The 15,948-nt window shown below is 40.2% G+C and overlaps 3 protein-coding genes across 5 annotated transcripts; 2 read left to right on the forward strand and 1 right to left on the reverse strand.

Annotated features, from left to right (window-relative positions):
* Window positions 1-253: 253 nt before the first annotated feature.
* Window positions 254-1,541, forward strand: mrpl41 (mitochondrial ribosomal protein L41). Its single transcript, XM_058636821.1, has 2 exons — window positions 254-330; window positions 1,001-1,541. The coding sequence occupies exon 2, from the start codon at window positions 1,041-1,043 to the stop codon at window positions 1,446-1,448; it is 408 nt and encodes a 135-aa protein (XP_058492804.1). The 5' UTR covers window positions 254-330; window positions 1,001-1,040; the 3' UTR covers window positions 1,449-1,541.
* A 54-nt stretch (window positions 1,542-1,595) lies between these two features.
* On the reverse strand, window positions 1,596-8,116 carry dph7 (diphthamide biosynthesis 7). 3 transcript variants are annotated; one of them, XM_058636819.1, is made up of 10 exons: window positions 8,045-8,116; window positions 7,604-7,775; window positions 6,528-6,661; window positions 6,338-6,425; window positions 6,075-6,169; window positions 5,808-5,968; window positions 5,218-5,290; window positions 5,066-5,131; window positions 4,377-4,549; window positions 1,596-4,110 (listed from the first exon to the last, which is right to left on the reverse strand). In XM_058636819.1, exons 2-10 carry the CDS (start codon window positions 7,733-7,735, stop codon window positions 3,701-3,703), a joined length of 1,332 nt encoding a protein of 443 aa, XP_058492802.1. In that variant the 5' UTR covers window positions 7,736-7,775; window positions 8,045-8,116; the 3' UTR covers window positions 1,596-3,700. The 3 variants fall into 3 exon arrangements, with proteins under 3 accessions (XP_058492802.1, XP_058492801.1, XP_058492803.1); XM_058636818.1 differs by having other exon boundaries at window positions 7,604-7,805; window positions 8,045-8,102; XM_058636820.1 differs by lacking the exon at window positions 8,045-8,116 and having other exon boundaries at window positions 5,808-5,965; window positions 7,604-7,804.
* A 1,184-nt stretch (window positions 8,117-9,300) lies between these two features.
* LOC131463746 (leukocyte surface antigen CD53-like) lies at window positions 9,301-15,750 on the forward strand. The gene is made up of 8 exons (XM_058635742.1): window positions 9,301-9,401; window positions 10,594-10,669; window positions 11,323-11,505; window positions 11,597-11,671; window positions 12,548-12,682; window positions 13,320-13,424; window positions 14,115-14,198; window positions 14,849-15,750. Exons 2-8 carry the CDS (start codon window positions 10,607-10,609, stop codon window positions 14,918-14,920), a joined length of 717 nt encoding a protein of 238 aa, XP_058491725.1. The 5' UTR covers window positions 9,301-9,401; window positions 10,594-10,606; the 3' UTR covers window positions 14,921-15,750.
* The last annotated feature ends 198 nt before the right edge of the window (window positions 15,751-15,948 follow it).

Below are 15,948 nucleotides of genomic sequence, written 5' to 3' on the forward strand. Positions count from 1 at the left end.
AATTACTAAATTGGTAATTTTATACCATTGGACTTGTTTCACTTAACCATTCCACTTACATCTGTCTTTGTTTTCATGAACTTCACAAAAACAAAAACAAAATTCCACAAAAAAAAACGTCCATGTTTGAGGTTTTATTTTGAAGGGCAACTCTTGTGTAGTTTCGCTAGTTCCGGCGAACTTCACGCGCGCTCTTGTCACTGACACATGAGCACAAGTATCACTGCTTCTCATTGGCTGATGGGCGGTGCTTCTCAGCCAATCGTTGCACGCGTCACTGCTCAGTCAGTCACGTTAGCCACGGACAGCGGAGTGACAGGGAGACTCAAGGTGAGAGAACTCAAGCTTTCTTTTTCACCGTTATAAATGAATAAATAATGTAATATTTAACGTTTTAAAACAATTCATGTTCATGTAAATCTATGATTCTCTTTCAGATAAATGACGCAGCACGAGCTGGTTTATGAGTTATCTTAGTTAGCTTAGCTAGGCAACGCCATGGCCGTAAACACACACTTCCAGGCGTAAACTTCACCAAATTAACGTCGATACTCAAGAATAGTTGGATTGTAATGGTCTTATTATGCACAATTGGTGATTTATTGTCTTACACTATAGTACGCACTTTGTTTGTGAATACATTTAAATTTCTTACTAGAGCTGCAACGAACGATTACTTTCATAATCGATGAATCTGTCGATTATTTGTACGATTAATGGAGTAGTCGTTTGGTCCATAAAATGTCAGAAAACGTTTGTTGAAAAGTGTTGATCAGTGTTTGTCAAACCTGGAAATTAGGATGAGAAACTATAAAATATTCAGATTTAAGAAGCTGAATAATCAAAACTATAAAATATTCACATTTAAGAAGCTGAAAAACATGCTAAAATATGTCAAACTGTCTCCTATGGAAAAATAATTACCTTTATTTTGTCCTCTGGGTTTAGAGCTGTCTTCACTGTAAATGTAGAATCAAAGATGTTTTTCCTTTCTTTGTAGGTTATTCTGAGCCGACAGGAGGAGAAACAGCTGTGGCACCATGGGTGTGTTGTCCAACCTGATGCGGGGTCTGGTGAGAGGAGCGGATAGGATGTCTGAGTTCACCAGCAAACGTGGATCGAGGACTCACAACAAAGGCCGGGGCGCAAGGCCCGCTGGACTGAGGCTGAGCAGCAGGAAGTTCCTGACCATCAGAGCCATGGTCCCAGAGTTTGTGGTGCCGTCATTGGACGGCTTCGCCCTCAAACCCTACGTGTCATACCAAGCGCCCAGAGGAACGGAGCCTCCGCTCACAGCACAGAGCTTGTTCGCAGAGGTGGTGGCTCCTCAGATCAGGAAGGACCTTGACGACGGAACCTTCAGCAATGACAACCTGGAGAAATATGGATTTGAGCCGACGCAGGAAGGAAAGCTCTTTAAACTCTATCCCAAGAACTATGTGCGTTAAAATGCACGGACTTCTGACCTACTGGAGACTTAAAAACACTTATTTTGTTTTACATGTGACTTCACAATAAATATTTGCATGGAGGTGATGACATTAAGGCTTTTTTCTTGAGTCTGGGGGTAAATTATGAGATGCACACAGAGAACGTAGAAGCTGTCGGGCAACTTTTATTGGTCAGAAATTGTGAAGAATAAGAATGTTTCCAGTAGACAAGTGACCAAAAACATGAAAACTGCAAAAGAAAACTCACTGAATTCATCAGAAACATGTTCAGGGGAAAGTTCAGGGTTTTTAAGTGTGGTTTTATATCGTACTTATATGATTCAGGTTGTCAGAGAGTCTTTTATGAGAAGGAATCTTGAGTTTGTGTCACTTTTCCCTCTCCTGCACCAAAGTCCATAGAGAAAATCTGTGATTTTAGCTCGCGGGGGACACAAGAGCTGCTGGTCCTCTGCTGCCTCGTATGGTCACTTTGTGTCACTGAGGTCAATCCGAACAAAGAATTTCAAACACTGAAGTGACAAAATAAGACCTTTGAACTTAGTGATGGAGGCAGCAGTGGATCAACAACTCCTGTGTACTGTGATGTAAAATCACTGGTTTTCTGTATGGAGTTTGGTGTGGGAGAGTGAGTGGCTTTACAAACTTCAGTTTCCTGTTGCTAAAAACTGTGTTTAACAGTGAGATAAAGCAGAAAACATATACTTAAGAAAGTCTACATGCTCCATGTGCATGTACTTCATATAAAACATGCTCAAAAACCCCAAACTAACCCTTGTAAAATCAGTTGCTGGTCATCACGCACTGTGTTTGTGATCAAAAAAACCTTGTGTAAGTAGTATGATGCGGTGGAGGATGTGCTGTATGACGTCAATACACAATTTAAATATAAGATTATACAAGAGAAACCATCAATAATGTCATTATTATGAAAATATAGGTTCTGTTTTGTTATTTTAACATTCTGTTGTACACGTACTGTAAAAGTGAAAGGGACTAAAAATAACTGATAATATCGCTCAGCTTTGGTTCGATCGATCCGTCCTGAGTGATCTGATCACATTCTGTTCTGAATGCATCATCAAATCTGATTACAAAAAAAAGGTGGTTTCATGACTCATGTGACTCCGCCTCCTCTGCTAAGGTCCACTGATCCGCAGCAGTTTCACTGTTCTTTTTTCTTTTTACAGTTCTTACGACGTCCCCATACCTATTTTTTTTAACTACTGCCACGTTAGAAATGATAGTCACACCATCTCTTAACAGTGTTTGGGCAGATAAATGAGAACGGTACCAATTAGGGCTGCGACTAATGATTATTTTCATAATCAATGACTCCGTCAAGTACTCGTTTGGTCCATAAAATGTTAGAAAATGTTGAAAAATGTCAATCCGTGTTTGTCAAACCTGGAAAGGATGACGTTCTCAAATGTCTTGTTTTGTCCACAAATGAAAATGATTAAGTTTTAATGATTTCTTTGTTCTATGGAGCAAAGAAACCACAAAATATTCAGATTTAAGAAGCTGAAAAATAACAGAAACTTGCTTTAATTATTGAAAAAAAAAAAAACTCCGACACTTGATTAATTTAGTAATCAATTAATAACCCTAACCCTAATACCATGATACAATACACATACACAAATAAATCAAGGTATAGGAGCAGAGGAGTTAAAAAATACTGGTTAAACTGCCGTCAGCCAAGGAGGCGGAGTCTAACTTGTCCTGACAACAGATTGCCTTCATGATACTGGGGCCGATAACAACACTGATAAATATACTGTGGGTTGTTACAGAGGTCGTCTCCTCTGTCGTCAGCAGATGTGAATTTTACATTTTACAAGGAGGTAGCAGCTTATTCAGGCTACAGTTTTAGTCATTAGTCATATCAGGGGATCTTATATCGTGTTTGCCGATATCTGATAACTACAATTTAAAGCCAATATCGGCTGATACTGATATTGTTGTGCCTCCCTATTTCTTTTTCTAGTAATTAGCATCTTATTTCATGTTAAAGCAGCGCGACTAGAGTTTTTATTCACTCAGCTCCTCCTCACTCGCACACACACACACACACACACACACACACACACACACACACACACACGCACACACGCGTCAGTCAGATTTATGAACAGACATGAATTCAGCGTGTGTGTGTGTGTGTGAACAGTCGTGTACTTAACTCAGCCCACACGTGACCGGATCACTGAGGACGTGGTGGGATGTTTACAGCAGGCCTGTAGGGGGCGTCAGCGTTGCTCGGTGCCCTGCGGAGCTTCTTCTGGAGTCCAGTCCCAGCGCCACACGTGGAGCATGTGGTCGTAGAAGGAGCAGGTAGCGAGCAGACAGGACACTGAGGCGGCGTCGTGGTCCGGGGTGGGGGCGGGGCCCACAGCGGGGGAGGAGGAAGGTGCCGTGACGCTCTCTGGGATGTAGCGTCCCGTGTCGTCCTCCAGGGAAGTGTCGAAGCTGGCGGTGGGAGACTCGTACTGAATCCGCAGGTGTCCTCGGCTCTCCGCAAAGCTTTCCTTTGGTTCTGCGGCGACAGGTGAGCAGGGGGCGGGTTCGTCCAGGGAAACGCGGGACCAGTCGGCGCCGTACGCCAGGGAGTTGTGGAGGATGTAGGTGGCGACGACGGGACAAGCCCCTGCGCTGCTCTCTGGACAGAGACAGACAAATAACCTGGTTACGGAGAAACTGGACAGCAGCTGATTCAGCGAGAGGAGTCGAGGGGCGGGACTAGACAACTTAAAGTCCTGCCCCCACTCTTGCAGTTTGCATAAACGTGACCTAACCCTTACGACATGATACTGATCTGTTTTTATTCGTTATGTTTTGGCTACTTCTGACTTACATGATTTACAGAATATACTAGAGCTGCTTAACACACAGACTTTAACCAAACACATTTCCTTCATACTCTACCTAAAGCCTGTTGGCAGTGAAGGATATGGAAGTCGTTGTGCATGCAGGCAGCCAGCAGCAGGTCAGGATTGGTCGGATGCCACTTCAGCCTCCAGACGCCACCACCCGTCGCCGTCTCGCTGAGCGGCTGCCGCATGTTCCTGCCGTCCCAGAGCAGAACCTGCTCATCGTAGCTGCAGGACGAGAAGCCAAAGACTCAGAGACTCAGAAACTTTACCCTATACAATCCTTTTCAACATCTATCACAGAGACAGGCAGAATGAAGAAAGTCAGGACGACTAAGGGAAGAAAATAAAACCAAACAAACTCCAAACACAAGAAGAGGATGTGGCATTTCAAGATTTTCCCATTCTGTGACCTGCTTTTCAAAAATAGCTTCAGTTTCAGTGTTTCCAAAACATAAGCTGATTCTCCTGAACTCGTTTTCCTGTGTGTGTGTGTGTGTGTGTGTGTGTGTGTGTGTTCCTCAATACCCAAACAGTCAGAGACAGGAAGCTGGAGAACATTTTACCAGATCACCAAAAATCCCGAGACACAGGAGAGTTGGATCACTGCTACACACAGAGCAGAGTCAACTCGAGTCGAGTTAAACTAGAACTCAAGTGGTTTGACACTGGCTTCTCTTCTCCTGCAACAATGAACATCACGTGACCTCCAGAACTCCAGAAATAGTTGACTGGGATATTTACCTGCCTGTTGCCAGGATGTGTTCCCGGTGAGGGTTGCTCTGAATACTGCACACGCCCATCGAGTGCCTTCAAAGAGAACAGACCAGGATTTATCCGTGTACTTTACTATAAAAAGGAAAAAAATTTCTAAAAACAAACTCACTCGTCCTCACCTTTTACTGGTCACAGTGGGACAGGACGGACCCATCCTGAGATCCCAGCCCTTCAGTTTGCAGTCGTCACCACCTGATGAGAAAAGGACAATCTTTAGACTGAGGAGGCGATCACGCAAGACTATCGCGGGTTAAGTCTGGCATGTTTGTGACAGTAGAATCGTTCAGAATCTCTTTTATTTAAGTATCCTGGCTATAATCTGAAAAATGGATGTGAGGGTATGACATACAACAGCTCAGTTGTAAACATAAACCTGAAGCCTTGGTTTTCTACTACACTGTGACAGTAACAGGTGTTTAGAATCTTTGACAATAAGATTTTTACAATTCTCTCAGAGTCTTGCGAGTCTAAGAATTGAAAAAAACATCTTTTCTTTTATTATTTTTTTTTCATTTTTATGCTTTTATTGGACAGTACAGTAAAGCATGAACGGTGATAACACACAGAATAGAACCCTAGTTGCTTCAGACGGCCTTGAAACGCCAGCTCTACCAACTTATCTCTACCACAATAACAATCCAGTGATGATCTGAGAATTCCAATAAATCAAATCAATATTGCATCCTTTACACAAACATTGGGACGTTACCGGTATAAACCAGCTGTGTGTCCCAGTAGGAGAAGGCCGAGATCCAGGCCTCAAAGTCGTGAGCCTTCCACTGCGACAGAGTCGTCAGAGAACCCTCGTCCAGAGAGAGAACGCTGATGCATCCGGCAGAGTCGCTGCACACCACACGCACGTCACTGCTGCTGACACACACACACACACACACACACACACACACACACACACAGGACTTCTGTTCAATACATGGTTCTGTTGAATGGACTACTTTGGTAGCATGACAGTCTTTACCTGTCCATTCTTCCAGTGGACCAGTCCAACGACAGAGCCAGCCGCTCGGCTCCGACCTCTATGCTGCTCAGAGGCTGCAGACTGCGGCTGCCTTCCTACTGGATACACACAGTCATGAGTGAAGACAACCGAGTCAAGAAGAACTGCGACAACAATTAATCAGTAACAAAACTAATCGTCCTTTTGTTGTCAACGGCCAAATTTACTGAAGCTGCAAAACGTGTCCGTGGCTGCAATTCCTCGTCTGACGTCACACTTCTCACCTGACTCGCCGACATCGCGTAGAGCTGCAGTTCGCCCGTGGCAGCCGCTGCTCCGAGTATCGCCTTCTCTGACACCGACACATGGCACCTGAGCAAATGCAAAGAAGAAAAACTGTGTGATTATAATAAATCATGTTTAATGAGTGTTATGAGTTCACACCCTCACACCAGTCACGGATACTTTTCTTACCATTTGACGTCTAAAATGGCCGGCGTGTCGATGCGCTGCAGCTCCGTGAGAGGAGGACTCATCGGTGCTTCTCGACGAAAGTCAAAAAGGTACAAATGGCCACTGCGGGTGGGCGTGGCCTCATCGACCCCGGCCTGCAGATTAAACATGCACACGTGAGGCAACAGTCAGAGACCACGAGGAGCTGGAATTAAGTGTCCTGTAACATCGACTCATTGCTGTTCGCCATGACCTGCACACAGGAAGTAGGTCTTTCAAAAACCGGAAGTAACCTGTAACTCGCTTCATAAATAAACAAACTCCTTTCAGCGAATGTATCGTAAAAACATAAAAAAACATGTCACTTTGTACCAAACACATCAGAGACATACTTTGACATACAGTAACCGATTGCCTCGAGACATCATACGTGACACAGGAGACCGACCCTCAACACTAGAGCTGAAACAAATACTCGATTCATCGATTATTAATCGCTTACTAAATGAATCGTCAACTATTTTGATAATGGATTGATCCGTTTGAAGCTTTTTTCATGATTAAAACAAGATTTCTGATTGTTTCAGCTTCTTAAATGTGAATGTATTCTTCGTTTCTTTGCTCCACATAACCAAGAAATCATCAAAACTGAAGACATCATCATTTCCAGGTCTGACAAACACTGATCAACATTTTTTAAAGTTTTCTGACATTTTATGGACCAAACGATGAATTGAGAAAATACTCGACATATTGATCGATTATGATGAAGATAATCATTAGCTTCGGCTCTAAAAGGCAACAACAAATGTTTCAAGTAGAAAAACTGGGTTTCGTGACCTCTGACCTCATGTCTCACAAGACATTTTTGGATAATATTTCACAAAATACTGTTATGTCAATGGTAAACAAATATAAAATAGGCAATATTATATCAACAACTAGTAGTTGAATAACCCCTGTTTGCTGCTTCGTTCACAGAGTGTGTGTGAATCACCAAACACTGACAATAACGGTCAAGGTTTGTTTTTTTTGTCATCGATGTTAAGAAGAACCCGTTTAGATTCTGTTTAAAGCCTCATTACAGCTGGACTCACCCCTTTCTGTAGTTGGTACGTCCCGCAGACCAGGATGTTGTGGCATGGTGGAACGGGACACCACTCCACCGTGTCCGCGCTCTGTCCCGTGTCAAACACCTGGAGACTGCGAGTCCTGGACTTCCACGCCATGACATCACTGTCACTGCTGCTGCTGCTGCTGATGACGTCACTGCAACGTCAACACGTCTCAGTCAAACACCTCAAAAAACAAAACAAAACACATTAATCCTTAAACCGCCCCTTAATTAATCCTCAGGTCCGAGCTAACTCGGCTAACTGTTTACTAGCGAGCTGGCTAGCTAGCAGACTGTAGTTAAACACGAACAGGAGCAGAAAACACTTTAAACAAACGCACACATTTTCAGTAAGTGCGTGGAAATCAATTAAAGTCAAATGAATGTTTGTTTTTCCACCAGTTATTGATTCAAACTAACTCACATGTAACTCAGTCACTCACTCACTCAGCAGCGCCCGGTGCAGAGAGGAGAGTAAGAACGTCACAGGTCACGTGACATTCAAGTGCCGACGTCACGATATACAAAAAACTTTATTATCCAACATTTACAAAACAAGACAGAGAACAAGTTAAAGAAATGGACGTTTGTAAACAGCAGTACGACTACTAGTACCAGTACTACTACTAGTACTTTTACTACTACTGCTAATACTATTACTACTACTACTACTACTATTACTATTATTACTCCTACTACCACTACCACTACTACTATTACTATTATTACTCCTACTACCACTACCACTACTACTATTACTATTACTACTAGTAGTAGGTATAGGTAGTACTAATAGGTATACTACTAATACTATTACTATTACTACCACTAATACTTCTACTAATACTATTACTACTACTACTATTATTATTATTATTACCACTGTTACTATTACAACTACTAATACTAATACTACTACTACTACTAAAATGAACAAAACATTTTTTTTTCTAAATCAAATTAATTAAAAGACATGATTTCACTGGTATGTGATTAGTTTAAAACTGTTTAACTCATCAGAAACGCTGATCCAGTGGTTTTTGTTTTATTTTATTTTAGGAGTTCATTCTGCTTTCTCTCCTATTTCTCATGACTTTTTTACAGAGTTTATTCTCGACCTTCCAGTTCAGCTCTGCTGCAGCAGTTTTATTTAAGTTTATTCTATTTATGTTGCAAGTTTCAATATCGTATTTTAGTTCACGTAGAAACTCAAACACACCATTTCAACCGCATACAAAGAAAATTCCCTTCTGTGTTCACGAGTGAGCGTCACCCCTCAGTGATTACTGGACTGTAAAAAAAAGAGTTTAACAGTGAAACACTGTCAAAGCATGAAGGTGAATGACCGTGAAGTGTTTCAAAAAAAGGGGAAATGCTGTTTTTGTAACAAGGAACCGCTGTAAATACATACATAAACCAGTCAAAACAATAGTTTTCACATCTAGTTTCCTTAAAAACAACATAAATCCACTGTTAAATTCACTTACACCGTGTTTATAAGAGAGCTTCACATTTTCAGTGAGCGTGTGTCAGTGAGTCTCTAAATTTAAACTCCCCTGTCTTTGCTTTTGTTTTATTTTGGTTGGTCCTCTGCCGCACGTTGTCTCTCTCACATCATTTTCCGTGTGGCTCATGATGAGAAACAGGAAGTGAGAGGAGCAGCAGAAACAGCAGCAGCAGAAACAGCAGCAGCAGCAGCAGCAGCAGCAGAGTGAGGAAGGGAAGTGAGATCTGCCTAACACACACGTCTGACGAGCAGCAGATTATAATCCTCCTCACAGGTAAGAGCTTTATTCTCCTGTAAATGTTTTACTGATGCTTTGGATTTGATTTTATTACTTTAAAATTCAAAAAATTCAACATCTGAACATTTAAAAATAATATAGTAACTTATTTATTATTATTTTACATTCTGTACAGTTTTACAGTGTTATTAACTGATATATATATATATATATATATATACATATATATTATAAAAGAAAAGATAATTGAACAATAACATATTAGTTTATATTCTTTGTTGTTATGTTGTAAATTTTATGGGGAAGTTGTTTTTCGCTGAAGCTCAAAACCACTGTGATGTCATGGAACTACGACTGACAGCTATCATTTATTCACTCTGCCATCTCTCTCTCTCTATATATATATATATGAAATGTGCTTTTAATATATAAATATGTGTATATATGTATGTGTGTGTGTGTGTGTGTGTGTGTGTGTGTGTGAGTTCACACGTCATGGTCACACTGCTGGTGTCAGTGAAGCTGACACATCCTGTGTTTCCTGTCAGATTACAGGAAGACAGCGGTGTGATATATATGTATATATATGTATATATATATATATGTATATATATGTATGTATATAAAAAGCCCATTTCTTATTTATTATATATGTGCATATGTATATATACCTACATGTATACGTGTGTGTATATATGTATATATATTTATATGTATATATAGTTCTTACACACACATAGACACATACAGTATATATGGCACATTTATTATTTATTATATATGTGTGTGTATGTATGTGTATATATAAATACATATATGTCTATATATGTTTGTGTATATATTGATGTAGATATATATTTCTTCTACACACACATATACATATATATACTGTATGTATGCGGCACATTTCATATTTATTATATATATGTGTATGTATGCGCTCACATACACACATAAACTTGTTTTTACATGTTAGTGAGGACATATAATGGCCCCTTAATCCTAACCTTAACTACAACTACAAAGTGCCTAACCTGGTCCAGGTCTTAACCCTGAAAAAGTCCCTCAAAGCTGTGGGGGGCCAGACAAGGTGTGGCCCACACACTCATGCACAAACAGATGTGTGTGTGTGTGTGGGTGTGGTTCACACTCACTTCCTCTTGTTCTCTTCTTCACGTCACAGGAGATGAAATAATTCTGTAAATGTTTTTTTGATCTTTTCTTGTAGGTCAGATCTCACGATGGCTCAAGGCTGCCTCAAGTGTTTGAAGTTCGTCATGTGCATCGCCAACTTGTTCTGTTTTGTATGTAAACTCTGTCTCATTTACACACATCACTGTGGTTTCTTTTACTGTATAATATATATATTATATGATATGATCATATAATGTTACTTATTTAAGACTAAGCTATCTTAAGAATGTGTTTGCAACTTTATCTCACCCTTAAATAACTTTTACTGGCCAGAAACTGATGTTAGTAAACCACTCACTCTCCCACACCAAAGTCCATAGAGAAAATCAGGGATTTAAACATCACACACACACACAGGAGTTGTTGATCCACTGCTGCCTCCATCACTAAGTACTAAGGTCTTATTTTGTCAATTCGGCATTTAAAATCCTTTGTTTAGATTGACCTCAGTGACACAAAGTGACCACACGAGGCAGCAGAGGACCAGCAGCTCCTGTGTCCCCGCAGCTAAAATCACTGATTTTCTCTCTGGACTTTGGTGTGGGAGAATGAGTGGTTTTACTTCCTGTTGGAAAAGTCTGTCTAACACTGAGATGAAGACGTCAACGTGTTCTTAAGATACATGAGACTTAAGGTCAACTCAGCTAACATAGTATTTAAGACTCCTTTAAGACTTCAGTGCTAGAACTAAACACCCATGAGCAAGGCAGCATGGCAGCGTGGCCGTGTCCTGACTGTAGTTTGACGCCGTGTGTGTCGTCAGGTGTGCGGCGTGTCAGTGATCGGCTTGGGCGTCTACATGATGATGACCTTGCACGAGTTCACGCTGCTGATGATCAACGGCAAAGTGGCACACATGCTGCTCATCAGCGGCATCGTCATCACCTGCATCTCCTTCCTGGGCTTCCTGGGAGCGCTGAAGGAGAACCGCTGTCTGCTACTCATGGTACACACACACACACACACACACACACTCACAAGCTTATTTTCTTTGATCTAGTGTACATCATGTGACATGTTTGTGTTGTTGTTGACAGTACTTCCTGCTGTTGTTCCTCCTGATGTTGGTGGAGTTGACTGCAGCCTGTTTACTCCTCATGTATGAGGATCAGGTACGTTTGTGTTGTTCACTTCTCTCACTGCTGTGGTGTCATGGTGTGTAGTGTTGTTGTGTACTGTTGTAGTGTGGTGTACTGTTGTAGTGTTGCGTATTGTTGTGTAGTGTTGTGTGTTGTTGTGGACTGTTGTATTGTTGTGTAGTGTTGTGTAGCTTTGCATATTGTTGTGCAGTGTACTGTTGTATTGTTGTGTAGTGTTGTGTATTATTGTGTAGTGTTGTGTATTGTTGTGTAGTGTTGTGTATTGTTGTGTAGTATTGTGTAGTCTTGTGTATAGTTGTATTGTTGTGTAGTGTTGTGTATTGTTGTGTAGTGTTGTGTATTGTTGTGTATTGTTGTGCAGTGTTGTGTATTGTTGTGTATTGTTGTGTAGTGTTGTGTAGTGTTGTGTATTGTTGTGTAGTGTTGTGTAGTGTTGTGTATTGTTGTGTAGTGTTGTGTATTGTTGTATTGTTGTGTATTGTTGTGCAGTGTTGTGTATTGTTGTGTATTGTTGTGTCGTGTTGTGTAGTGTTGTGTAGTGTTGTGTATTGTTGTGTAGTGTTGTGCAGGGCTGGACTACCATGATTATTTATAGGACATGTGGAGGCACATGTGTTGTTTCACAGTAATTTAGTCATCGATTAACAATCCAATGATTAATGTCATGTAGTGTAGTTTACTGTTGTGTACTGTGCTAATCTGGTGGGCGGAGCTTAGAAGAGAGAGACCTGATCCCAGAACATGAGTATTTCATGACCTGGGAGTTTGATGAGAATGAACTTGCATACTGCAAGCTTTAAAACCTTTGTATTTATTTATTAATTAATTTATTTATATTATTATGACGACACACTGCTGTTGACTGTTGCTTTGCTTTAATCTGGTTAGATTGCGCCTACGGTGGAAAAGGAGCTGACTGAACAACTGAAAAAAGCTCGAGGACAAGCAGGAAACTCCACCAGTGAGCGGCGGGACCTGGTTCAGACTCAAGTGAGCGGGTGGTGGGACCCTATTCAGACTCAGGTGAGTGAGTGGTGGGACCTGGTTCAGACTCAGGTGAGCGGGTGGTGGGACCTGGTTCAGACTCAGGTTAGCGGGTGGTGGGACCCGGTTCAGACTCAGGTGAGCGAGTGGTGGGACCTGGTTCAGACTCAAGTGAGCAGGTGGTGGGACCCTGTTCAGACTCAGGTGGGTGAGTGGTGGGACCTGGTTCAGACTCAGGTGAGCGGGTGGTGGGACCTGGTTCAGACTCAGGTTAGCGGGTGGTGGGACCCGGTTCAGACTCAGGTGAGCGAGTGGTGGGACCTGGTTCAGACTCAAGTGAGCAGGTGGTGGGACCCTGTTCAGACTCAGGTGGGTGAGTGGTGGGACCTGGTTCAGACTCAGGTGAGCGGGTGGTGGGACCTGGTTCAGACTCAGGTGAGTGAGTGGTGGGACCTGGTTCATGATCCGGGTGAGTGAGTGGTGGGACCTGGTTCAGACTCAGGTGAGTGAGTGGTGGGACCTGGTTCAGACTCAGGTGAGCGCGTGGTGGGACGTGGTTCAGACTCAGGTGAGCGAGTGGTGGGACGTGGTTCAGACTCAGGTGAGCGGGTGGTGGGACCTGGTTCAGACTCAGTGATAGATTGTTGTTGTTTACTTTTAAAACGCTGTGTTCCAGCTGGACTGCTGTGGAGTCTACAACGTGTCGGACTGGAAGAACGAGGTGCCGAAGTCGTGCTGCCAGACAACTTGTGACGTCCCCAAACTGCCATACAGAGAGAAGGTAGACACTGAAGTAACGGTCATGAACACATGAATCTAAAGCTGCGCTATGCAACACACACACACTGGAAATAATTTACATTCTAGAATAAATTTCAATCACTTACTTAATTTGAGAAAAAAGTCTAAATTCTGACTTTTTTAACTCTTAAATTCTGACAAGTCAGAATTCAAACTTTTACTTAACTCTGAGATTTCAGACTTTTTTTTACTTTACTCTCAGAATTCAGACTTTTTTGGAACTTAACTCTTGAATTTTGACTTAAAAAAACCCCCAAAACTCTCAGAATTTGTCATTTTGTCTCTGGATTCTTTCTCTTTTTTACATTTTGTTTCAAAAACAAAAAATTTTCTGTAAAACTGAAATCACAAAATTCTGACTTTCAAGTTAAATCTTTGAATTCGGACTTTTTGGAATTCACATTTTTTTTCTCAAAGTCACAATTCAGATAAAAAAATAATATCCTTTTATTCTCAGAATTCTCTTTTTTGTCTCTTCCGTAAGTGTAAATAAAAAAACAGCAACACACACACACACACACACACACACATGCACTTCTAAACTATAATTATAGTAAGACATTTTGAAATATTAAGCGTTTCCAAAACTGGCGTTTAAACGTCGCTTCTGTGTGGATAAAAAAAGACTTCCTGTGTCTCAGCTGTGTCTTTTGTGTCTTTTGTGTCTCAGGGTTGTTTTGACGCTCTGAAGACGCAGTTTGAAGATAATTTTCTCAACATTGGAATCTCTGTCATTGTTATCTGCATCGTGGAGGTAAAATGGCCGACGGGTTTAAAGCTGCACTGCGACTTTTTTTTTAAACTTGACTTTCAGAATTCTGACTTTTCTTTACTTAACTCAGACTTTACTTTCAGAATTCTGATTTTTTTTTTTAAATTTGACTTTCAGAATTCTGACTTTTCTTAACCCAGAATTTTGACTTTTTTTTATTAAACTTCACTCAGAATTTGGACATTTTTTTAAATAACTCAATTTTTTTTAAATTTTTGTTTTTATTTAACTCAGATTTTTTTTACTTAACTCAGAATACAGACTTTTTTTTACACAACTTTTTTTTTAAAAGAAACATATTTCTCAGAATTCTGACTTTTCTTTACTTAACTCAGAATGTATCCTTTTTTTCAGAATTTTTACTTTTCTTTTAATTAACTCTTAATTTTTTCTTTTTCTACTTAACCCAGACTATTTTTGATTTTATTTCATACTTAACTCAGAATTCTGACTCTTTAACTTAACTCTCCAATTTTTTTTGACTTAACTCAGAATTATTTTTTACTTAACTCTTTCCTACTTTTTTTTACTTAACTCTCGTCATTTTATTTTTTTTACTTAACTTTCAGACTTTTTTTGTATCAATTTTATTTAATAATGTGATTTTGTGGATTCTTTTTTGACATTGACAGGTTCTGGGGATGTGTTTCGCGATGACGCTCTTCTGCCACATCAGCAGATCCGGACTCGGTTATAAATTATAAAAGAGCGATGATGTAACCGCTGTCGCTCCCGGACTGGCAAATGTACGAGGACGCCTGAGGATTCTGATGAAAACATTGTTACCACGGCAACGACAGTGACCCTCAGCGAAACGCGTCACTAAATAAATGATAGTGTTAAAATACAATAATGTAAATAAATTTATTTTAGATGAAGACGTTGATTTTAAACATTAAGATTTTATATTTTAACATTAAGAATCAACATTTGACAGAGAACTATGTTTAGTCTCATTTTTATTTAGTACATAGTTTTGTTTGAAGATATTGCTGTAACGTTATTTTGTCAGTGTTTGTCTGCGTTACATTAACCCACACACTTTTATAAATGTTAAAATGCTGTAATACAGTATAAACCTCAGTGACTCGTCGCCATTTACTCTGATCATCAGTGTTTCCTGTCTTAAGTGTGTGCTTCACTGATCGGTGGTGAAAACATGAATTTTTAACCACTTCCTCTTTAAACTCTGCTCAACCTTCACTCGCTTCCTAAAACCTCACTCACTCATCAGTTTCATCAGTAACACAAAAGTGTTTCTAAATTAGCACTTTTTAAATTAACTTAAGGGAAAAACCATTTTCATCATGAAACCAAAACCAGGCTGGAAATAACTTACATTCTCGAATAGATTTGAATCATTTACTTAATTTGAGGAAAAAGTCTGAATTCTGACTTTTTTTTCTCAAATTGTGACTTTTAGTTTATGCTTAGAATTCTGAATTAACTCAGAACTACCAGAATTCAGACTTTAAGTTGACTATAAAATTCTAACTTTAACTTACTCATAATCATGACTTTTTTTAAAACTTTACTTTCAAATTCTTTTACTTAACTTATAATTCAGACTTTAAGTTAACTCTCAGAATACACTTTTTTTTTTTTAAACTTAACTCTCAAATTGTGACTTTAACTTGACTTTCAAATTCTGACTTTGTTATTCACTCAGAATTCCGATTTGTTAACTTAACTCTCAGAATTCAGACTTTAGAATTCACATTTTTTTTCTCAA

The sequence above is a fragment of the Solea solea genome, chromosome 8 (assembly GCF_958295425.1).
Source record: "Solea solea chromosome 8, fSolSol10.1, whole genome shotgun sequence".
NCBI classification, from domain to species: Eukaryota; Metazoa; Chordata; class Actinopteri; order Pleuronectiformes; family Soleidae; genus Solea; species Solea solea.